The 22,914-nt window shown below is 34.1% G+C and overlaps 3 protein-coding genes across 6 annotated transcripts in view; 1 reads left to right on the top strand and 2 right to left on the bottom strand.

Annotated features, from left to right (window-relative positions):
* Nucleotides 1-1,364: 1,364 nt before the first annotated feature.
* Nucleotides 1,365-2,674, bottom strand: LOC148177643 (uncharacterized). 2 transcript variants are annotated; one of them, XM_088032357.1, is made up of 3 exons: nucleotides 2,511-2,674; nucleotides 2,064-2,466; nucleotides 1,365-2,006 (listed from the first exon to the last, which is right to left on the bottom strand). In XM_088032357.1, exons 1-3 carry the CDS (start codon nucleotides 2,628-2,630, stop codon nucleotides 1,495-1,497), a joined length of 1,035 nt encoding a protein of 344 aa, XP_087888483.1. In that variant the 5' UTR covers nucleotides 2,631-2,674; the 3' UTR covers nucleotides 1,365-1,494. The 2 variants fall into 2 exon arrangements, with proteins under 2 accessions (XP_087888483.1, XP_087888484.1); XM_088032358.1 differs by having other exon boundaries at nucleotides 2,064-2,462.
* A 3,194-nt stretch (nucleotides 2,675-5,868) lies between these two features.
* On the top strand, nucleotides 5,869-7,789 carry LOC148177642 (putative cytochrome P450 28a5). Its single transcript, XM_088032340.1, has 6 exons — nucleotides 5,869-6,161; nucleotides 6,205-6,442; nucleotides 6,491-6,768; nucleotides 6,814-7,166; nucleotides 7,211-7,477; nucleotides 7,590-7,789. Exons 1-6 carry the CDS (start codon nucleotides 5,983-5,985, stop codon nucleotides 7,754-7,756), a joined length of 1,482 nt encoding a protein of 493 aa, XP_087888466.1. The 5' UTR covers nucleotides 5,869-5,982; the 3' UTR covers nucleotides 7,757-7,789.
* Nucleotides 7,790-9,879: 2,090 nt separating this feature from the next.
* Nucleotides 9,880-22,914, bottom strand: part of plx (PTB_TBC1D1_like and TBC domain-containing protein plx) — a 42,585-nt gene continuing 29,550 nt past the window's right edge. For 2 of the 3 annotated variants that reach the window (XM_088033480.1, XM_088033481.1), the window contains exons 2-8: nucleotides 19,497-19,622; nucleotides 18,868-19,447; nucleotides 15,304-15,773; nucleotides 15,056-15,255; nucleotides 14,296-15,004; nucleotides 11,231-11,483; nucleotides 9,881-11,181 (exon numbers count right to left, since the gene is read on the bottom strand). In XM_088033480.1, coding sequence (XP_087889606.1) covers nucleotides 10,115-11,181; nucleotides 11,231-11,483; nucleotides 14,296-15,004; nucleotides 15,056-15,255; nucleotides 15,304-15,773; nucleotides 18,868-19,447; nucleotides 19,497-19,622 — 3,405 coding nt within the window. In that variant the 3' untranslated portion in view covers nucleotides 9,881-10,114. Of the gene's footprint in view, nucleotides 11,182-11,230; nucleotides 11,484-14,295; nucleotides 15,005-15,055; nucleotides 15,256-15,303; nucleotides 15,774-18,867; nucleotides 19,448-19,496; nucleotides 19,623-22,914 lie in introns of all 3 variants that reach the window. The other variant, XM_088033479.1, reaches the window with a different exon arrangement.

The following is a 22,914-nucleotide window of genomic DNA, read 5'->3' as shown; positions in this document are numbered from 1 at the left end:
AACCGCATCTCAATATTTCAAACAGTTTCCGAGATATTTTACTTTAAAAATTACGAAAAATGAGGAAAAATGAAAATCAACGTTTCGAAACTTTGATCGGCCATACCTCAGTTATTTGTAGTCGGATCTGAATTTAAGTCCCAGATTTGGAATCTGCGGAAAATTCTGCGTACACTGATGTATAATAACTTGAGTTTATTCTAAAAAATTAGAGAGATATCGATATTAGAAATTTGGCATAGTTTTGGTCGTATATTTTTGCGAAAATTTGCAAATTTAGACTGTAGAAACATCAAAGAACGTTTTCTTATGTAAAAAATCGCGACAAAAACGATGACGCCAACCGCATCTCAATATCTGAAGTAGTTTCCGAGATATCGAGCACGAATTGATTTGAACCTTCAAAAATTTGGCCCTCTGGCGACAACCCAAAAATTCAAACAATCATAACTCAGTTATTTAATGACGAAAATTGAAAATTCTCATGTTTTTGGATTCAGCGTGACATTCTGCGTAAAATGAGCCCATATTTGTTGCGTTTGCTTAATAAATAAACCAGGCATTGGCCAAAAACTGTTTTGAAAACGTCGTTTTAGGGTGATTTTTAATCAATGTTTTCAAAATGAAAACGACGATTAATAGCTTTGAATTATAATCAGTCGAAAGAGAAGCTTGAAATCTATCTACTGGCTAAATTTGAGATCGATCGGACAAATAGTTTACAAGCTATGGCCAAAAATTAAAAAAAAAGAAAAATTTTCATCGTTTGAGTCGGATTTTTTTTTCGCGAAAAATCGACTATCGAATTTTGGGCTTTTGAGAACATTTTCTAACGTAAAATGAGCCGAGAAAAAGAATGGCGCAAACCGCATCTCAATATTTCAAATAGTTTCCGAGATATTTTACTTTAAAAATTACGAAAAATGAGGAAAAATGAAAATCAACTTTTCGAAACTTTGATCGGCCATACCTCAGTTATTTGTTATCGGATCTGAATTTAAATCCCAGATTTAGATTCTGTGGAAAATTCTGCGTACACTGATGTATAATAACTTAAGCTTATTCTAAAAAATTAGCGAGATATCGATATCAGAAGAAAGAAAAAAAGTGGACACTTATTTCCGAACAGAGGGAGTATTAATTATGGGTATCAGAGTTACAAAAACATATTTAGTTAACCGTTTTTAGGATAACTAAACAAGAAAAAAGTGTTTTTTTTCTTTTTTGATATTTTTTTCATCTAAAAGATCTTTTGAATAGATAAGTAACTATTTTGAGTTTTTATATATCTAAAAAACTGGGGGTCCTAGACAGTTTTCAAGGTCACCATCATGTTCGGCATATCAAATTACAAAAATCGTGTTGATCAGTGTTATCATCCTTTATTCCTTCAAAATCTTTTGCACTGATAACTCCCCCCAGTTCGGCTCTCCTGTGGTCAACAGAGCCACCTTCCCGCATTCACCTTGACGTGTCAATTTGAAAATTCGCGCGCTACGTCTTTTTATGCGTCTTCATGTGTCGTACGAGGTGGCTGCTCTGCGTGTACCCTTTGAGACAGATGGTGCAGACGTGGGGCCGCTCCCCGGAGTGTATCACCATGTGGCCCTTCAGGTGTTCGCTTCTGATGAAGCCCTTTCCGCAGACTTTGCACTTGTGGGGTTTTTCCCCCGTGTGCTTCTTCACGTGAGTGGATAAGTGTGAAGTTGTGACGAATTTCATTTCGCAGAAGTCGCAAGAAAAGGGCCGTTCGTTCCTATGGAATCTCATGTGGATGTTCAAGTTTCCGGAATGGGTGAAGCCCTTGTTGCATAATTTACAGCGATATGGGGTTTCCCCAGTATGGATCCTCATGTGGTACGTCAGAGAGGTAGATTGAGTGAAAGATTTCCCGCAAGTTGAGCACATGTAGGGGCGCTCTCCACTGTGGACTCGCATGTGGGCGACGAGGGTGGCGTACTGGATGAACGTCTTTGAGCACACCAGACACTGGTGGGGTCGCTCACCTAAAAATTGCAGTTTTACCAACGTGAAAATAATTTAGAGCCGCTTAAGATGAGGACCTGTGTGGATTCTCTTGTGGATCTTCAGGTGCTCGTCTCTTCTGAATTTTTTCCCGCAGTCTTCACACGCGAAGGGTTTGTCTCCAGTGTGCTTCATCATGTGTTGCCCTAAATTCCGTTTACCGCTGAAGAACTGCCCGCAGACGTCACATTGGTGCGTCTTCTTCACTTTCGGTAGCTTTTCTTCCTTCTCACATTTAACTTCGATTTCGAATTCCGTATTTTCAAGCTCCGGTTTAGATTCATTGTCGGACTCATTTTTGATATCTATTACAGTGGAAATTAATTTTTCTCTAAGTTTCTGATCGTTATCAATCACAGCCGTCTTGAAGTTATAAAACGCGGTCAAGGTCTTCGCGCATTTTTTACAAATTTTTGAAGGGAGGCCGTCATTCATTTCTGCCTGGGAAAATTTGTAAAATGGGTTAAATAATAAGATTTTACTACCTTTACTGAGGTACAAAATTCCAACATTTTTGAGAAATGAAGAGCGCTTTGTCTGTGGTTTGTGAAGATTGAGGTTAAAGGCGCTTGTTGTAAACATGTGCGGCACACTGGGGGCTCCATTGTGGTTTTCTTTGAATTTGTACGATCAGCTGTTTAGTTTGACAGTTTGGTTCCGGAGAAAAATAAAATTACTAGGTTAAAATAGATTATTTATGGGCGCGAAGTTTAAAATGCGGCTCCATGATTGGTCAAAAACTATCTGAAATTTCAATTGTTTCAAATTCGGTTGTTTATTAACGTACGGGAATGTAAAGGACAGTTTTGAAATCTGCGTGAAATTCTGCGTAAAATGAGCACAAATAACTTAAGGTTGCCTTACAAATAAGCGAGATATTGATCGAATTAGGATTATAGAGGATTTTTACGAGGTCACTTTTAACCAATTTTTTTACATCAATCGAAAGAGCAGTTCGAGGTCTACTAACCGGCCAAATTTCAGATTAACAGATCAAATAGGTTAGGAGTGGCGGCAATAAAGCCAAAAATTCAAAAATTTTTCGTTGTTTGAGTCAACATTTTTTTCTACAAAAAACTTAGTTTGAATTTTGAAAATTTAAAAATTGATTCTAAGGAAGAAAGGCCTGAGAAAAACGATGGCGAAGACCGCACCTTTCTATGTGTTTTACTTGCGAAGATATCGAGCATTTAACATTTCGAAATTGAAAATTTACTATTCTAAACTTTAATCGCTTCTAATTCTGTTATTTGTCAATGTATGGGAAAAATAAAGACAGTTTTGGATTCTGCGTGAAATTATGCGGAAGATGAGCACAAATCATTTAAGTTTGCTTTACAAAAAAACAAGATATTGTCTGAATTAGGATTTCGGAGGGTTTTTTTAATGGCCTTTTTAACCTACTTTTTCAGGGCGAAAATGACATCTAATACTTTTGAGTTTACATCAATCGAAAGAGCAGTTCGAGGTCTATCAACTGGCCAAATCTCAGAATGATAGATTAAATAGTTTAGGAGTGGAGAATCATAAAACCAAAAATTCAAAAAACTTTCATCGTTTGAATCGACTTTTTTTTCTTCAAAAAACTTGATCATTCATTTTTGGATATCTGAGAATTGATTTTAAGGAAGAAAGGCCTGAGAAAAACGATGGTAAAGACCGCATCTTTCTATGTAACATATCTTACTTTCGGAGATATCAAGCGTTTAACATGGCGAAATTAAAAATTCACTGCTTTAAATTTTAATCGATTCTAATTCAGTTATTTGTCAACGTATGTCAAAAATAAAAATAATTTTGGATTATGCGTGAAATTCTGCGGAAAATGAGCACAAATAACTTAAGTAAGCATTTACAAATAAACGAGATATTGACTGAATTAGGATTTCAGAAGGTTTTTTTGAGATAATTTTTAACCTACATTTTTTATCCGAAAATAACATTTAATATTTTTGAGTTATACATCAATCGAAAGAGCGAGGCGAGATCTATCAACTGGCCAAATCTCAAATCTGTAGCTCTAATAGTTTATTAGTGGCGGTCATAAAACCAAAAATTCAAAATTTTTCATTATTTGAGTCGACTTCCTTTTTTCCCAAAAAACTTGAACATTAAATTTTATATATCTGAGGACCGATTCCAAGGAAAAAAGACGCAAGAAAAACGATGGCGAAGACTGCATCCTTCTATCTGTCGTATTTCCGGAGATATCGAGGACTAAATATTCCGGAACTTAAAATTTATTATCCAAAACTTCAATCACTTGTGATTCAGTAATTTCTTGACGTGTTGGAAAAACCAGCACAGTTTTAGATTTCACGTGAAATTCTGCGTAAAATAAGCACCGATAGCTTTAGTTTGTTTCACAAATAAACGAGACATTGACAGAATTAGGTTTTCAGTGGGTCTTTTTGTAGTTAATTTGAACAAACATTTTCTCTGCAAAAATGACACCTTTGAGTTATACATTGATCGAAAGAGCAACTCGATATCTATCAACTGTCCAAATCTCAGATCGGTAGGTTAAATAGTCACGTAGCAGACAAAAAAGCAATAATTTAAAAAAAATTATCGTTTGATCTAAATGAATATTCCGGAATTGCAAAATCTTTATCGTTTTGGAAATATTTGCAGTGACACCCTTGTAAAATAACTAATAAATAAACTTATAAATAACACTATACGTGTCCAACTGAAAACGTCATCTTTGTATTTTTGTATCCTGTAGGAATAGCCTTGAAAAATTGCAATATTAGTCAGATAAGAAATGATGAAAAACACACAAAATAATTTATTTTTAGCTAATCACAAATCACTTGAAGTGCAAGAAAAATGATCACAATAACTGATGCAGACGAAGGATTAGATAGAATTTTTTGATTATTGAATTTCTCAAGCACATTATAGATTAATTTTGTGTATAAATTAAAGTCAGATTTGCAAACATACTCATTGTCGTGAGTAAAATGAACAAAATGTTTTTTGTCGTTCTTTTAGTAGTACTCTTTAATCTCACTGCTTCGGCTGACATTGGTGAATTGGTACTCTTACAATAATCCCAATAAATAAATCTAATTTTCCAGGGTACTACTGGCGCACTTTCGATGGTGTAATTCAAGTGGATTCTATAATCGGTGGACAAAACAAAAACGGAGATCTCATGTATGTGGTAGAAGGATACGTTCCAAATGAAGGCATAATAATTGGATATATCACCTCTGCTTCAACTGATGTTTACGTGCAAGTAAATGGAGTTAAACCCGCCAAAGCCTCGAAGGTAGATACAAATCTTTGACCACAATTTTGACTGTTTTATGAAAATGCAGGTTCTTTGTGGTTACGAACAAAATTTCAGTTGGATTCCCACACAATATGGACAGCTGGAGAACGATTTACAAGGAAAAAATCCTGTTATTGGTGGTTATCAAGATGAACGAGGACATTTGTACGTGGCAAGACGCATAGCAAATGGACAAACTTACATAGGGAAAGTCATCCCGACAGGAACGTATTCGCAGATTTTTCTCGCAGTAGATGAAAACTTGGAGAGTGTTGAAGAATATGACTACGAAATTCTTGTGTACGCGCAATAAATGTGTTAAGCAGTTCAAGTTTATTCATTTTAAAAAATATATTGTTTTGAGGAAATTTGCCTCGGGTTGCCTCGGGAGGCAATTTGTTGATCTTTCAACTTAAGAGGTCATGTTTTGTGACAAAAATAAATGGGTGAAACTTCTTACTACTTGTTCTAGATGAGCAAATTACCATACTTTCTTTCTAAATGTTTTCAGGTCTCCAACCTCTTCGCTCCACGCTTACAAACAACATCAGTTGATACAATTAAGACGGTGTTATCGAGCTCTTATCTCTTATCATTATATTATCACTATTATGTCATTGCAACAAACAGTTCGTGTTTAGTTCCATTTCAGAGTTGGATCGACAAGCACTCCGACAATGATACTAATCTTAATAATATGCGCAATAGCCACCGGTCTATACTTCCTTAACTCAAACTACAAATACTGGAGCAGACGTGGGGTTCCAGGACCCAAACCCATTTTCCTCGTGGGAAACTTACTGGACAATTTCCTGGGGAAAAAGTCCATTGCTGAACTCTACTCGGAAGTCTATAGGTAAGAGTCAAAACCCATCCTCTTTAACTAAAAACGATTGTAGAAACTTCCCCAATGCCCCCATGGTCGGAATCTTCAAAGCCGGCACTCCAACTCTGGTAATCCGCGACCCTGAGTTAATCAAAGAGATTACAGTCAAATCATTCCAACATTTTCGAGACAACGATTTGTATATCGACAAAGCTGTTGATTTTATCACTGGAGGGAATCCGTTCTTCATGCGAGGGGATGACTGGAAAGCCACACGTGCCCACTTGACTCCTGGCTTCACCAGTAGCAAAGTCTCTGGTACGGATTTTTGACCACCCCAATCAACAATCTCTTTCTAGATACGATCCGTGCACCCTCTCTTAGAAGACGTCAGCAGAGCCTTGGTAAAATACATAGAGAAGCAACCTGAAGGGTGCAACGCCAAAGAGTTGTGCAAAAGATTCACTCTCAACAACGTGGGGATTTGCGTTTTTGGCGTCAACGCCAAGTGCTTCGATGAGGAAGACCCGGAATTCAAGCAAATTGCCGATCGCTTCCTTACACCAGACGGCTTCCAAACTGTTAAATTCCTTCTCGTTGGTCTTATTCCCGTGATGACCAAACTGGTTTCCATCAGGTAAAGCCACCTCTTCTCATTTTAGTGTAAGAAGGATCTCTGTAGATTCACCCCCAAGGACGTGGAAGCGAAACTAACAAACCTTGTGGAGGACACGTTGAAGTACCGCGAGGCTAACAACATCGTCCGGAACGATTACCTTCAAATCCTTCACCAGTTGGCGAAGACCAAGCCCGAGTTTACCGAAAAGGACATCACGGCTCACGCTGCTGGCTTCTTCGCTGATGGTTACGAAACCAGCTCCATCGTCATGCACTTCGCGTTGTACGAATTGGCGGCGAATTCAGTCGTACAAGAGAAGTTAAGACAGGAAATTGATGCAGCCTTTGAAGAAAATAAAGGAAGTTTACCGTACGAGGTGCTCCAACAGTTGGGGTACTTAGATGCGGTCTTCAAAGGTACTTTTAACGCTGAAGGAGCACTAAATTGTTTGTTTTCGTAGAGACGTTGCGGCTGCATCCACCTCTAGGTTCTTTGAACAAAATCTGCACGAAGGCGTACACGTACGTTCCAAATGGTGGGGTTATTAAAGAACCAGTTCTTATAGAAGAGGGGACTCCGGTAATCTTACCACTATATGCTCTTCAGCGCGATCCTGAGTACTTCGATGATCCTGATGCGTTTAAACCAGAGAGATTCTTAGAAGAAGATAAAGAAGTTTCGAAGTATACGTACCTACCGTTTGGGGAAGGGCCAAGAGCTTGTTTAGGTAAGAACAACGTCGTCTAGGAAGGCCTTGGGTATTTGACAATGCAGTAGTACCAATACATCTCAAATTCCAAGGTCTGCATTGGCGCGATTGTTACTGGAAAACGTTTTAGGACAGAGATTTGGGTCTTTACAATTGAAGATAGGATTGGCTTATATTATTAGGAATTTCGAGGTGTCCGTCAATGGGAAGACAGAAAGACCCATCAAGTACGATCCTGTGTACTTTTTGACGATGCCGAAGAGTCCACTGCGGTTGGATTTCAAGAAAATTAGATAAATTTTAACGTTTGTTAATAAATTGTTGAAAGATTTTGTTTTTTTGTATTTTATGATCCAAAATTTTCGAATTTTGTTTGTTTTTAACTTCAAATTTCAAAATTATAGAGCAGATGCAAATAAATTTAGAAATTTTTATTTTTGGATAATCTAAAACTGCGAAATTTTTTTGTTAAAGATGTAATTCTGGTAATTTGAACGCCACAACAACAAAATTTGGAGAAATTACTAATTAGAACTTAGTTACCAACTGTTTTTTGAATGAATCCAAAACTGTGAAAGAATATTATTAAAGCTCTAACTCTGGTAATTTTAATGCCTTAGCAACAAAATTTGGAGAAGTTACCAATTCAGGCTTGGTTAGTATTTGGGCAAAATTTCAAAATTATAGAGCAGATGAAACTGATTTTAGAATTTTGTTTTTAGTTAAATCTAGTTGTAACTTTGGTAATTTGAATGCCATAACAACAAAATTTGGAGAGATTAATAATTAGAACTTAGTTATCAAGTGTACAAAATTTCAAGCTTATTAGAGCAAATGTAACTGAATTTGGAAAGTTTTATTTTTTGAATAAATCTAAAACTGCGAAAGAATATTATTAAAGCTGTAACTCTAGTAATTTTAATGCCACTTCAACACAATTTTAGAAAGTTACTAATTTGGACTTAGTTAATAAAGGTACCAAGTTTCAAAATTATAGAGCAAATGCAAATAATTTTAATTTTTTTTATTTTTTGGATAAATCTAAAACGGCGAATTTTTTATTTATTATGGTGTAACTCTGGTAATTTGTACGTTACAACAATAAAATTTGAGGAGGTTATTAATTAATACTGTTACTAACTGTACAAAATTTCAAAATTATACAGCAAAAGCGATTGATTTTGAAAATTTTTATTTTTTGAAAAATTCCAAAACTGCGAAAAAATATTATTAAAGCTCTAACTCTAGAAATTTTAACGCCACTGGCACAAAATTTTGAAAGGTTACTGATTTAGACTTAGTAATTAACTGTACCAAATTTCAAAATTATAGAGCAAGTACAACTGATTTTAGAAATTTTTATTTTTTGGATAAATCTAAAACTGCGAATTTTTTTTATTATGGTAATTCTGGTAATTTGTATGCTACAACAATAAAATTTTGAGAAGTTACTAACTTAGACTTAGTTTCTAACGGTATCAAATTTCAAAATTATAGAGCAAGTGCAACAAATTTTAGAAATTTTTATTTTTTGGATAAATCTAAAACTACGAAATTTTTTGTTATAGGTGTAACTCTGGTAATTTGAACGGCACAACAACAAAATTTGGAGAGGTAACTAATTAAAACTTAGTAACCAACTGTACAGAATTTCAAAATTATAGAGCAAATGTAAGTCAATTTAGAAATTTTTATTTTTTGAATAAATCCAAAACTGCGAAAGAACATTTTAAAGCTCTAACTTTGGTAATTTTAATGCCACTGTAACTGAAAGTTACTAATTTTGACTTAGTTAATAATGGTACCAAATTTCAAAATTATAGAGCAAATCCAACTAATTTTAGAAATTTTTATTTTTTGGATAAATCTAAAACGGCGTTTTTTTTTATTATAGGTGTAACTCTGGTAATTTGTACGGTACAGTAATAAAATTTAGGGAGGTTGTTAATTAACACTTAGTTACTAACTGTATAAAATTTCTAAATAATAGAACAGAAGCGATTGATTTTAGAAATTTTAATTCTTTGAATAAATCCAAAATTGCAAAGAATATTATTAAAGCTCTAACTCTGATAATTTTAACGTCACTGCAACAAAATTTTGGGAGGATACTAATTTAAACTTGTTAACTAACTGTGCAAAATTTCAAAATTATAGACCAAAAGTAACTTATTTAAAATAAAAATATTTTTTTTATTAACCAAAAACTGCAAAAAAAATCCTTGGGATGTAACGATGGTAATTTTAACGCCACAACAATCAAATTTGGGAAAGTTACTAATTTAGACTTGTTTATTAACTGTGGCAAATATCAAAATTGTAGAGCATATAACACAAATTATAAAAAATACCTGGAGGGTGAACAAAAAAGTGGAAAATGCGAACAATTTTTTTTCAATTTTTTCAAACTTAGTTTATAAACAACTACTTTATTATTAAATACTACAAATTTCACAAATCACAAGTGATGATAAAATAGAATTAAGAAATACAGTCGAAAATAGCTTAGAATAATACCAACATAAGTACGAGATTGAAACAGAAAGGAACGAACGGCTAAATAACGAGAAAAAAATAAACAGCTTCCTCTTTCCTACCTAACTTTACAAAATAGAAATAAACACAAAAAAATTAATAATTAATATCACACGCAAATCATTTGCCTATAATATCAGGACTAGAATTCCTCGACATATTCCTAATACTCTTGATATTCTTCAGCTCCCTCGTTCCATTGAACGTAAAATTAACATCACAATTACTCAACGGGTGGTGCTCCGTCGACGGCGTCTCGACGCCACTGTCGACCGAATTACACGGCGACACTTTCTCGTGATAACTCTCCGACAAAGGAATCGGCAAACTTATACTCTTCTCATTCGCGTTCTTCTCATTGAACTCTTGCACTTTGATATCGATCTTAGCGTTGTTCGGATGAAACTTCTGCTGCAAGATGTTGTTGTGCGAAGTCGAGAAAAACTGCGAAACTTTCTGTGATTTGTTCTCGTTGTTCTTCTCTTCTTTGCACTGGGTGTTGAGGCTGTTGGAGCGCAACATGCTCTGGTCGAGGTTGCTGGGAATCATGATCTTCCCAGTGCTCAACGACTTCACCATGACTTTGTCTTGGTTCTGGAACATCTTCATGAGGTTGTTTTGAGGTTTCAACTCGCCTTTCCGTCGCTCCGACACGTTGATTTGGTTGACAATTCTTCGGATGTCGTCTGGAAGCTCAATTTCAATCTTGCGCTCAACCAAACCGTTGATGTAGCTCCCGAGGGTCGCTATCGTCACGTCCAACGTCCGACTCTGCATGTCCAGTTTGTTCAACTGCGCCTGTTGCAACGTTCGAGTTTTCTCCAGTCGTTGCACGTTAGCTAGAGCTAGTTCTAGTTGAGCCATCAGAGCCTTGTTCTGCTCGGTGAGAGTCTTGTTTTGAGATTCCAGTTTGTGTAAGGCTTCCACTTGGGGTTGGACGGAAGTCATCTCTTCCTGGAGGACTTGGTACTCGACTTTGTACTCACAAAGTTGCTTGGTGATGTCGGTGGTGAAGACCTGCTTCATGATCTTGTCCAAAGTTGGTTTGTCGATAGTCGGAAGTTGGTTCTTTAAGTAGTTCATGATCTCCTCGAAGCTGTCACAGGCGAGGAGGTTGTCTTTGTGGAAGGTCAACAGCGCGAGGGCCACGCGGAAGATCACGTCGGGGCTCTCAAGGAAGATCAAATCTGGAAGGAAAAAAATTAGACCCGGCGCATCCACCATTTTGCAAGTTACCAAATACTCTGGTGACGAAGCCCAGAGGAAACTGCGAAGCGAAGATCGTCAACAGCCACGGGGCGGCGTATAGAGTCGGCGCCACCTCGTACAGATCGAAGTGGTTGTAGAGATCCGGCAACTGGTCGTGGAGAAGTCGAGACAGTTGGTACAACTTGATCTGCAGTCCCACCATGTCCGGCAAATACTGGTGGCGCATCTCCCGCCGGAACATCAAGTGCTTTAGGAGCAAGAAGGCGTGCGACTCCTCCATCTGCAGAAAGTTAATTGCTTTAGAGAAATCTGCAATGTCTAAGGAGGAACGAAGAAGGAAAAAACAAACGAAAAATCTTAACAAGACTTTAAAGAATCTAAAATGAAAACCAAAGAGGAATCTAAAGAGGAAACGGAAGAGGAACATAAAAAGTATACGAAAGAAGAATTTAAAGAAAATACGATAGAGGAAACCAAAAAGTATACGAAAGAAGAATTTAAAGAAAATACGATATAGGAAACCAAAAAGGAATCTGAAGAAGATACAAAAGAGAAAGACAAAAAGGAATCTAAAGAGGAATCTAAAAAGGAAACGCAAGAAAAATCTAAAAAAGAAATCAAAGACGAATCTAAAGACGGACACGAAACAGAGATCTAAAAAGGAAACGAAAGGAAAATCTAAAAAAGAAATCAAAGACGTATCTAAAGAGAAAAATGAAACAGGGATCTAAAAAGAAAACGAAAGAAAAATCTAAAGAATAAAAAAAAATTTAAACAGGATACAAAAGAGTAATCTAAAGAGAAAACGCTAAAAGAATCTAAATAAGAATACAAAGAAGAATCTAAAGAGGAAAAGAAAAAAGAATTGAAAGAGAAAACAAAATCTTTTTTTTAAGATTTCTCTTTGATTTATTCTTTAGATGTCTTCATCTAAAGAACAAATAAAAGAGAAATCTTAAGAGAAAACGAAAGAGAAATTTAAAAAAAGAAGGAAAAGAAATCTAAAGAAAAAACACAAGAGAAATATAAAAAAAAAACGCAAGAGGAATTTAAAGAGAAAACTAAAAAAAAAATCTATAGAAACAAAAGGAAAATTTAAAATGAAATCGAAATAGAAATCTAAAGTGTAAACAACAGAAGAATCTAAAGAGGAAACGAAAGAAGGATCTAAAGAGGAAACGCAAGATGAATTTAAAAAGGAAACAAAAATAGAGTTTAAAGAGGAAACTAAAGAGGAATATAAAAAAATACAACAGAGGAAAACAAAGAGGAATCTAAAAAAGAAACGAAATAAGAAATGAAAGATGAAACGAAAAAGGAATCCACGGAAGAAATCAAAGAGGAATCTAAAGAGAAAAACGAAACAGGAATCTAAAAAAAAAAACGAAAAATAAATCCAAAGAAGAAACGAAGGATCTAAAGAGGGAAAACAAGGGAATCTAAAGTAGAAACCAAAGAAGAATCTTAAAAGGAAACGAAAGAGGAATCTGAAAAAAACGAAAGAGTAATCTAAAGAGTTAACGCAATGGAAATCTAAAGAGAGAACACAAGAGGAATCTAAAGAAAAAACGAAAGAGTAATCTAAAGAGGAAACGCAATAGAAATCTAAAAAGAAAACGCTAGAGGAATCTAAAAAAGAGACGGAAGAGAAAACAGAATAAGAACCTAAATAGGAATTTAAGCAATCAAGGAAAAACTGTGGAGAATATTAAAAACAAGTTTAATCAAAAAGTCTAGAAATTTACGAAGAATTCGAAGAAAGAATCTATTGAAGAATGAAAAACAAATATTAATTAATTAAATTAAAAAATAAACAAAAAAGAGAATATGTAGAAAAATCTGTAAAGAAAAACTAAAGAAAAAGATCAAAATTTAAAAAAAATCTAAGTTGCAATCTAAAAAATTGAAGACGAACATAAAAAAAATATAAAAAATTTTAGAAGGGATCGATCCATGGAGAAACTAAAAAGAAATTAATGTAAAAAAGAATCTAAGAAGAAATTTAAAGTAAAATTGAGGAAGAATATGAGGAATTTAGGAAGAAATCGAAGAAAAAATAAAAGACTTATAAACAAAAGAATCAGAAGAAAAATGTAAAGAGAAATTTAAAGACTCTAGAAGAAACTATAGAGGAAATTAAAAATGGTTTTGAACAGAAAAGTGAGAAATTTATAAAAGAATCAAAAGAAGAAATCAAAAGAAAAAAATAAAAAGGAATCTGCAAAACCAAAGAAGAATCTAAAAAAACAAAAGGTAATCTAAAAAGGATACGCAATAGAAATCTAAAGAGAAAACGCAAGAGGAATCTAAAAAAGAATTTAAGAATTTAAAGAGGAAACAAAATAAAAATCTAAAGTGTAAGCAAAAGACGAATCTAAAGAAGAAACTAAAGATGAATCTAAAAAGAGAAACAATACAAAAATCTAAAAAGAAAACAAAAGAGGAATCAAAAGAAAAACAAAAAAAATGAACAGGAAACGAAAGAGAAATCTAAAGAGAAAAAAAGAAGAATCTAAAGAAGAAACAAAAGAGGAATTTTAAGAGAAAATGAAAGAGGAATCTATAAAGACGAAACCCAAGAGAAATCTAAAGAGAAAACGCAAGAAGAATCTAAAGAGGAAACAAAAAAAGAATCTAAAGAAGAAACGAAAGAATAATTTAAAGAAGAAACAAAGTGGGAATCTAACGTGTAAGCAAATACTAATTTAAAGAAGAAAGCAAAGAAAATTCTGAAGAGAAAATAAAAAAAAATGTAAACAGGAGATGAAAAAGTAATTAAAACATAAAACTGAGAGGAATCTAAAGATAAAAGGAAAGAGGAATCTAAAAAAACGAATCTAAAAAGAGGAAAAAAAAAAACCAGAGAGGAATCTAAAAAGGAAACAAAAGGCAAATTTAAAAAAAAAACGAAAGAGGAATCTAAAAAGGAAACTCAAAAGGAATCTAAAAAGGAAACGAAAGACGATTCTACAGAAGAAACGATAGAAAAATCTAAAGAGGAAACGAATGAAGAATTTCAAAAAGAAACGAAAGAGGAAACTAAATACGAATCGAAAGAAAAACATGAAGACAAGAAATTATGGTGAACTTACGTGTAAAAGAAGAACCCCCGCGACGAAGCTCATCCCTTGGCAGTATCCCATTTCCGAGTCCAGCAAAGAATAAGCCTTCAGCAGATTGAACAGCGCCAGTTGTCCAGGCCCAAGAGGACTACTGAAGTACGAATGATTCGGGAACGTCCTCCCCAAATCAATCAAAATAGCATGTTGGTGTGAAGTTAGCTGCTTAAGAAGCTGCTCGTACGGAATCCCGAAATTCGGAAAATTGGAAGTGTCGATCGGCGCGCACTTCATGTTGTACTGCTCGGCGAGGAACTGCCAGACTTCGCCGCGTTTGCCTCTTGGAACGCCCTGTCGGATGGCGTTGAGGAGCATCTGGTGGTCGCACTTCATCCGCGTCTCTTTGTTGGTTAACATCTCCCAGACTTCCACGACTTCGCGCTGGGAAGGTTTCATTTCGTCGTACTCGAGTTTGATTCTCTTCACTGCTGATTCTTCTTGTTCGGCTTTGAGGCGGGCGTTTTCCTTCTCCATTCGGACGAGGAGGATGGCTTGGTAGATGGACTTCTTCCAGAGTTCGCGGAGTTCTTCTTTGGTGCGTTGTTTGGTCTCGTTCGGCTTTTCTGATTTGTTGGGGGTGATGACGCGTTTGAAGATGGCCTGGCGCCAGGAGCCGGAGTCGAGTTTGGTGGAGCCATCATCAGAATTGACCGACTTGGGGCTGCTGCCGACTTTCAAGAATCTGCAAAAAGATTGTACTTACGACAAAGAATAAGAAGAAGGAATCTCTTACATGTCCATCATGGGGGACTTGGGGCCCTTCTCCGGCGTGGTGACACTCCTGTCCGGCGAAACTGAAGACTTCTGGTAATCATGCACCGCCAAATGAGTATCTTTAAGATCGTTTTGCGACCCGATGGTTGAAGATCTCGACCTTGTTCCTTCCGACTCCCGATCCGACACCTCAATAGTCGGCGAATGAGGCGAAGTCTCCTAAAACCAACCCCATGAATCCAAGAACCTCCTCCACCTCCTCCTTACCCTATTCAACGACGTAATCGGCAAATTCATCTCCCTCAAAGTCGCCCCAAAGTCATCCTTCGACGCCTTCCTCTTCAGCATCTCGAAGGAATTCGTCAACGACCTCTTCGCCTTCATGAATATAGTCGCTCCTCCAAGATACTGATTCAAGAACTCCGAGCGATTTTCGGCAGTGTCGTGGACGTGGCGCCCCTGTTTCATTTCGCAGTGAGCCCTCAGGAGCATCATCAAGAACTCGTTTTGCTCGCGGACCGAGTCGGTTTCCGCGCCTTTGAATTTTGTCAAAATCGTGTTTTGCTCTTCGTAGTCGAGCTCGTCGAGGCGTCGCAAGATGGCGGCTTGGGTCTTCCGGTCGGACATTCTTTCGATTTCTGTGCAAAGCTTGTGAAACCAGACCATTGGGCAGTGGTCGCAGGAAGTGATTGCAGGGCGCGGGCGCGATTCTGCGCTGCCGAAAGCTTGGGTGATGGCTTTGGGGAAGAAAAAGACAGTTTTGGTTAATTTTGGGGATATTTTGTCGTATTGTTATTAATTTTTAAAAATAATTAATTTTAAAAATAGAAAGACATTTTGGTTAAGATGCTTATAAATAAACTTTGGCCCGAACTAAAAGCAATTGCCAAAACAGCATCCAGAATGACATTTAGATTGTGTATACTTAGAACCAAATTCCACCAAGGCCAATGAGAAGAGTTAAAAATACAAAAATGATAAACAAATAGAAAATAAAAGTGAAAAACTAAAACTGTTGCGGAGGCAGCAATGCCAAGTCTGTTGCCAAAAAAAAACAAAAAACTAATATACAGTGCAATTTATTTTTAAGTGCGGCTTTATGGAATTTGATAATTTCAAAAGAGAATAATCAAATTAAAAGACAAACCTAAAAAAATATATTGAATTTAAGAAAAAATCGAAAAAGGAATCAAAGAAAGAAACCAGAAAAAAATCTAAAAAAAGGAATCCGAAAAATTTAAGAGTAAATTAAAAAAAAATGGAAGAAATATAAAAAGAATCAAAGGACGAATGGAAAAAAGAAATCTAAAAACAAATCAAAAAATAGAGGACTTAGAGAGAAATATGAGAAATTTAAGAAGAAATTGAAGAAGAACCGAAAGGACTATAAACAGAAAAATCAGAATATGATTCTTAAAAAGAATTGGAAAAATGTAAGAGGAAATATGGAAAAAATTAAAAACGAATTTAAGCAGGAAAACATAGAGGAATTGAGGAAAGAATCTATTGAAGAATCAAAAGAAGAAAAAAAAAACTAAGAACGAAAAGGGAATAATCGAAATAAGATTCTGGAAAGGAATTAAGAACAAATCTAAAAAAAATATAAACAAATGTATGAAAAATTCCAAGATAGAATCAAAGAAAAATACAAAATATCTAAAGGGGAATCTGAAGAATCTAAGAAGAAGTTTAAAAATAAATCAAAAGTAGAAATAAAAAGGAATCTGGGAAATTTAAGGACTTAAAGGATAAACAAAAAGGGAATCGATGAAAAATCAAAATATAAATCTAAAGATCTAGATCTAAAAATTAAGAACGAATTTAAACAGGAAGATATGAAAATAACAAAGGAGTTGAAAGGAGAATCTATTGAAGAATCAAAAGAAATTTAAAAAGAATCTGAAAAATTGAAGAAGAAATTGAAGATCAAACAAAGGAGGAATCAATAGAAGAATCTAAAAGGAAATCGATAAAGAAATAGTTAAAGAAACGTTAAAGGAGAATCGAAAGAGAAGAAACTAAGAAAAAATACAACAAATTTATGAGAAATTCCAATAAAGAAAAAAAACAAAAAATCTAATGGAAATCTGTAGAATCTAAGAAGAAATTTTAAAAGAAATCGAAGAGAGAATATAAAAAAATCAAAAGAAGAATCCAAGGACGAATCAAAAGACAGGAATATGAAAAATTAAGAAGGAATCAAAAAAGAAACAAAAGAAAAATAAACAGAATAAGAACCTAAATAGAAATTTGAGAAATAGAAGAAATTAAATTAAAAAAATAAACAAAAAGTAGGAGAATTTACGAAAATTTTTAATGACGAATCTTTTGAAGAATCAAAGAAAAATATAAAAAAAAATCTGAAGAATTTAAAAAGGACTTAAAGGATAAACGTAAGGGAAAACGACAAACTCTATGAAGAAAGCTAAAGAAGAACTAAAGAAAGTATGAGAAAGAATCTAAGCAGCAGTCTAAGAACTAAAGACAAATATAAAAAAAAATATGAGTAATAATTAAAAAAGGAATCTAAGGAGAAACTATAATGAAATTAATGGGAAAATTAATGAAAGATTCTTATGAATCTGAAAACTAATTTAAGAAAAAATTAATAGAGAAACTAAAAAGAAATACATATAAGAATCAAAAGAAAAATCTAAGGAAAGATCTAAGTAATTTAAGAAAGAATTGTAAGAAAAACGAAGGAAGAATCAATAGAAAAAAGAACAAATAATCTATGGAAAAATTTAAAGAAAAACTGAGGAAGAATATGAGGAAGTTAGGAAAGAATCGAAGAAAAAACAAAAGAGTCATAAACAGAAGAACCAAAATAAGAATGTAAAGAAAAATTTAAGAAATCTAGAAAAAACTATGGATGAAATTTAAAAAAAATGTAAACAGAAAGATGAAAAATTTATAATCTTGAACTTGAAGTACTTGAAATACTTGAAGTATAAACGAAAGGAAGAATCGATGGAAGAATCTATAAAGAAAGTTATAGAAGAACTATAGAAAAATATGACAAAAGTTTAAAGAAAAATCTAAGCAGAAGTTCAATTAAGAATTAGGCGAACAGAAAAAAGAATATGAAAAATTGATGAAGAAACTAAAAAGGAATTAATGGAAAAATTAAAAGAAGTCGAGAAATTTAAGTAGAAATCAAAAATAAAAAAAATCTAAAGAAGAATCCATAGAGAAAAACGAAAGAATCAAAGAAAAAAATCTATCAAAAGCAGAATGAACCTAAAAATTAAAACTTTAATTAGCCTCTTGATTAACTTAGAATAGTTAAAATGTCTAAACTATAATTACAGTCTAAAAATAACTAATTCTGCCATGCATATAATAACTGTGAAAAATGTATTTACGCATGCATACAAATCAAATGCAAATTTTTTAATTAAAACTCAAAACTCAAGGAAATCAATGGAGCGGAAGTTGGCCAAGATTCGCGCTCGATTAAAATTATGCGCAGTTTTTCTCAATTTCGTTGTATCAAGACCAATACAAATGCTGACGTCCGTTTTTATTGACGCTAATTGACAAACTTGAACTACAAATTTGACTTTTGTGAGGTTAGAAAACCTGAATTTAACACCAAATTACTTTCAATTAGGAACGTTCCGCTTAATTTCCTACAGTCGCACAAAAAAAATGGGACACGAAAGCAAAAAATTTCAAATTTCGCGCTACTGAGTCACCTTACAGTGAGCTCCATAAAAATTGGGGCACCCGGTGACAACACTAGTCACGAAGGAAACCACAAATTTGAATTTCTATAAATAAAAAACTAGTCTCAATGTCAGCGAATTTCAGTGGAATCCTCCTCCTTACCTGCAACGGCATCGCTGGCTATGGAAGACGACTCGCACTTGAAGATGTACCCCACGAAATTCTGCGGGCTCTGTCCTTCGCGGCAGATGAAGCCGAAGTGCTCCATTTTGCCGATTCCTTGCACGCACGTGGCGATGTCCATGTGCTGCTTTTGCAAAAGAATGACTTTCCGGTCCGGACTGATGAGTCTAAGATCCGTTCTGTCTATTTGTAGTACCATGGTACGATTGTGGTCATCCACTTCAACAGCAGGGCCTTCTTTGGCACTACTGATAGATTCGTTGTCGCTAGATTGAGCATTCTTGGTGTCTTCTTCTGGTTCTGCAGGTTTCACTGTGAGACTCGTAATTGAAGACATGGACCTCTGGAGCACCGGAGGGTACTGGACACTGTCCCCGGAGCTCGTGGAGTCGTTGGACCCCCGTCGAATTATATCCTCACTTCTTAGTCTTCCGATACTCCCCAGCATCTTCACTTTTGATTTTTCGAGCTCGTGCGCTTTGAACTTCTCCAGAGCGTCGTCGATGAAGGTCTCGGGGACTTTCTTTTGCCATACTTTAATTTTACCAATGTACAGAACCTGGAATGGTACTTTAATAAGATGACTTTCGGACCAGCTGTATACGCACCTCGAAAAAGTTACTAGAACTTGGTGATATGTCAACGCACAACGAGGTGAGGTTGGCAGCACTGCTCACCGAACGCGTGGGTGCTTGGTGGTTTTGGTCCTTCATTTGTTTGTACAGTTCCGTCACCTGAAAAAAACGACGAGTGTGAGGTTGGTAGTACTGGTGGGACTAAAATAGGGAGACAGGCGTACCAACTTAAAATTCCGAAGCCTCCTTTGACGTCGATTTTAATCGAGTCCGGGTTGCTCTTTTCATGACTCGGTGATCACGTAATAACATAAACAGTGTATTTTTAAATTACAATTATGCATACACTCGTGTTATTAACATAAAGACTTCTCAGACCTTGAGAAAATTAGTTGTTCTAACAAGTGAAAATAAACAAAATTCGTCGTTGGTAACAGTGAAAAGTTACAGAATTTCTTGCGTTTTTTTTAAGTAAATATCAAGGATTTGTGAAGTTTGTCAATACGGATGATCAATCAGCGACATACGTTTCTCCGTTGCCCACTCCGATGCGTGTTTTTTTTAAAAGCTGAGATAAGACTGTCAGAAATAAATCTCGCACCATCTGTGCCAGGTCGCGGTTTCAAAGTCCATTCAAAAGTGTCCGTTTTCAAACACTTAAATTTATTTCAATCGTGAACACGTGTAATTCTGATGCAGAATCGCACGAAGTTCGCAGTCATGTTCATTTTCTTTTATAAAAAAAATTGTTTGATTGGAGGTATCATTTACATACATTTTGCAAACAGGTTTGTAAAGTTTTTTTTCTGGAGGAAATCACAAATCAGTTACATAAGTTAAAAAAGAATGAGCTTCCAGTTGTGGCAAAAACTTGTTTTGTCTGGTTGTGGTTTACCTGTGCCACCTGTGAAGACTTAAAATATGGAAAAATTCTTGTATTAACTTATCAACACCGAAATTTAGAAATGTGTAAAACAAGTTCTGTTTCTTAATTTTAATAAAAATGATTATAAGGGTATAATTCGATGTGGAGAAAATGTCAAATTTTGTATAATTTAATTTTTGCGTTCGTACAACTTTTCTGCACTTTTTTTTATTTTTATTGCCTCTTAAATCAAGTGGTTAAAATACAGATAAATTACTGATGAATCATAAATCATTTGTCGTCACTAAATCGAGCGACAGATAAGATAAATAACCAGAATCTAAAAATTAATTACAAATCTAAACTGGGCTTTGTATTGTTTGCGATAAAATTCGCAGTGTAATATAAATTCGTAACATTGAGAACATTTGTAGTCGGAAAATAAAATATATGTAAACAGGCTAAAAACGTACTACCTTGAATTTGAAAGTTTAGAATTTAGAAACGATTTATGAGGTGTCAAATTTTTGGAAATTTTAAATGTTCAGGAATAAAGTTTTGAGGGGTTACTATGTTAAACCCATTTGTTAACTGTACCAAATTACAAAATAATTCAAAAAATATTTCAAATTTTTTTTTGAAAGACGAGCCAAAAACTTTCAAAAACTTTTTGGAAAGTTCCATATTTATAAAATTTGGTACACTAGAGGAATAAAATTTGGGGAGGTTACTACTTTGAACCCTTTTGTTAATTGTACCAAATTACAATAGTATAAAACGAATGTGTCAAATTTTAAAATTTTTTTGAGTGACGACTCAAATATTCCAAATTTTTCTTACAATTGTTAAAATTTTGAAATGGAAAGTGCTACAGGTGTAAAACTTTGAGAACACACTGCCTTGAACACGATTGTTAACTGTACCAAATTACAATATTCTAGAACGAGTTGGTCAAATTTTAGAAATTTTCTGTTGAAAGACAAGCTAAAATTTTGGAAAACTTTTATATAAATTCTGTAATTTTAAAACGTGTGGTGCTACAGGAATAATTTTTGGTGATGTTACTATTTTGAACCCGGTTATCAACTGTAGCAAATTAAAGAATAATTCAACTATTACGTTAAATTTTAGAAATTTTCTCTTGAAGGATAAACCAAAAAATTGCAAAATTTTATTATAAACGCTTTACTTTCGAAATGTGTGATGTTACAAAAATGCAATTTTGAGAGGTCACTATTTTTAACCCATTTGTTAACCAAATTACAATATTGTAGAACGAAATGGTCAAAATTCAAAAATTTTCTCTTAAAATTTAAGCTAAAATTTTCGAAACTTGTCATAAATTCTGTAATTTTAAAATACATGATGCTACAGGAATAATTTATGGTAAAATTACTATTTTGAACCCGTTCATTAACTGTAGCAAATTACAAAACAAAATTTAACAAATACGTCAAATTTTAGAAATTTTCTTTTGAAGAACAAACCAAAAATTTCCAAAACTTTCTTTTAAATGGTATAATTTCGAAATTTGCAGTGGTACAGCTATAAAATTTGGTGAAGTTACTATTTTGTACCCGCTTGTTGACTGTACCAAATTACAAAATAATCCAACCAATACTTCAAATTTAAAAAATGTTCTTTATAGAAACAACCACAAATTTTCCATTTTTTTTTAAATTCCATAATTTTAAAGTTTGTGATCTTAAGAGGAATAAGATTTGGTGAGATCACTATTTTGAACCCGTTTGTTAACTGTACCAAATTACAACATTATAGAACTTAATCTGTAAAATGAAAAACATTTTTTTGAGCGACGGGCCAAAAAATTTTGTAAAACTCTCTTATAAATGCGATAATTTCGAAATGTGTGATAGCTACAAGAATAAAATTTTAAGAAACTATTTTCTTAAACCTGTTCAATAATTGTACCAAATACAATAATTTGCATCGCGTTTGTCAAATTTTAAAAATTTTCTCTTAAATCAAAAGCCAAAAATTTCGAAAATTTTCTTAAAAATACTGTAATTTGGTAATGCTACGAGAATAAAATTTGGTAAAATTACTATTTTGTACCCGCCTGGTAACTGTACCAAATTACAAAATAATCCAACCAATATTTCAAATTTTGGAAATGTTCTTGATGGGAACGACAAAAATTTTCCTAATCTTTTTTAAAAATTCCATAATTTTGAAATTTGTGATGTTAGACGAATAAGATTTGGAGAGATTATTGTTTTGAACCAGTTTGTTAACTGTACCAAATTATAACATTTTAGAGTAAATGTGTCAAATTTTAGAAATTTTTTTTAAGCGATAAGGCAAAAATTTCCTAAACTTTATAATAAATTCTATACTTTCAAAATGCGTAGTGGTACAAATAAAATTTTGAGAGTTTACTATGTCCATGCCCTTTGTTAACTGGACCAAATGACAAAAGAATAAAACAAAAGTGTCAAATCATTAGAAATTTTCTTTAGAGAGCAAGTCAAAAATTTTCATAACATTGGTATAAGTGCTATAATTTCGAAATGCGCAATGGTACACGTACAAAATTTAGAGAGATTACTAATTTGAGTTTTGTTA

This window comes from Gnatocerus cornutus, chromosome 3 (assembly GCF_029298725.1).
Source record: "Gnatocerus cornutus isolate USDA-ARS CGAHR chromosome 3, icGnaCorn1.1, whole genome shotgun sequence".
NCBI lineage: Eukaryota > Metazoa > Arthropoda > Insecta > Coleoptera > Tenebrionidae > Gnatocerus > Gnatocerus cornutus.
The sequence above is the reverse complement of the archived record's forward strand: the minus strand, read 5'-3'. Positions and strand labels throughout refer to the sequence as shown.

Bases quoted from the DNA above. Each gene is read 5' to 3' on its own strand.
- LOC148177643 (XM_088032357.1), bottom strand. From the start codon at position 2,630: ATGGAGCCCCCAGTGTGCCGCACATGTTTACAACAAGCGCCTTTAACC. The intron at 2,467-2,510 runs GTAGTAAAATCT...AAATTTTCCCAG, and splicing joins AATTTTGTACCTCAGTAAAG to GCAGAAATGAATGACGGCCT. The intron at 2,007-2,063 runs GTCCTCATCTTA...TGCAATTTTTAG, and splicing joins CCACAAGAGAATCCACACAG to GTGAGCGACCCCACCAGTGT.
- LOC148177642 (XM_088032340.1), top strand. From the start codon at position 5,983: ATGATACTAATCTTAATAATATGCGCAATAGCCACCGGTCTATACTTC. The intron at 6,769-6,813 runs GTAAAGCCACCT...GGATCTCTGTAG, and splicing joins ACCAAACTGGTTTCCATCAG to ATTCACCCCCAAGGACGTGG. The intron at 7,478-7,589 runs GTAAGAACAACG...AAAACGTTTTAG, and splicing joins AGGGCCAAGAGCTTGTTTAG to GACAGAGATTTGGGTCTTTA.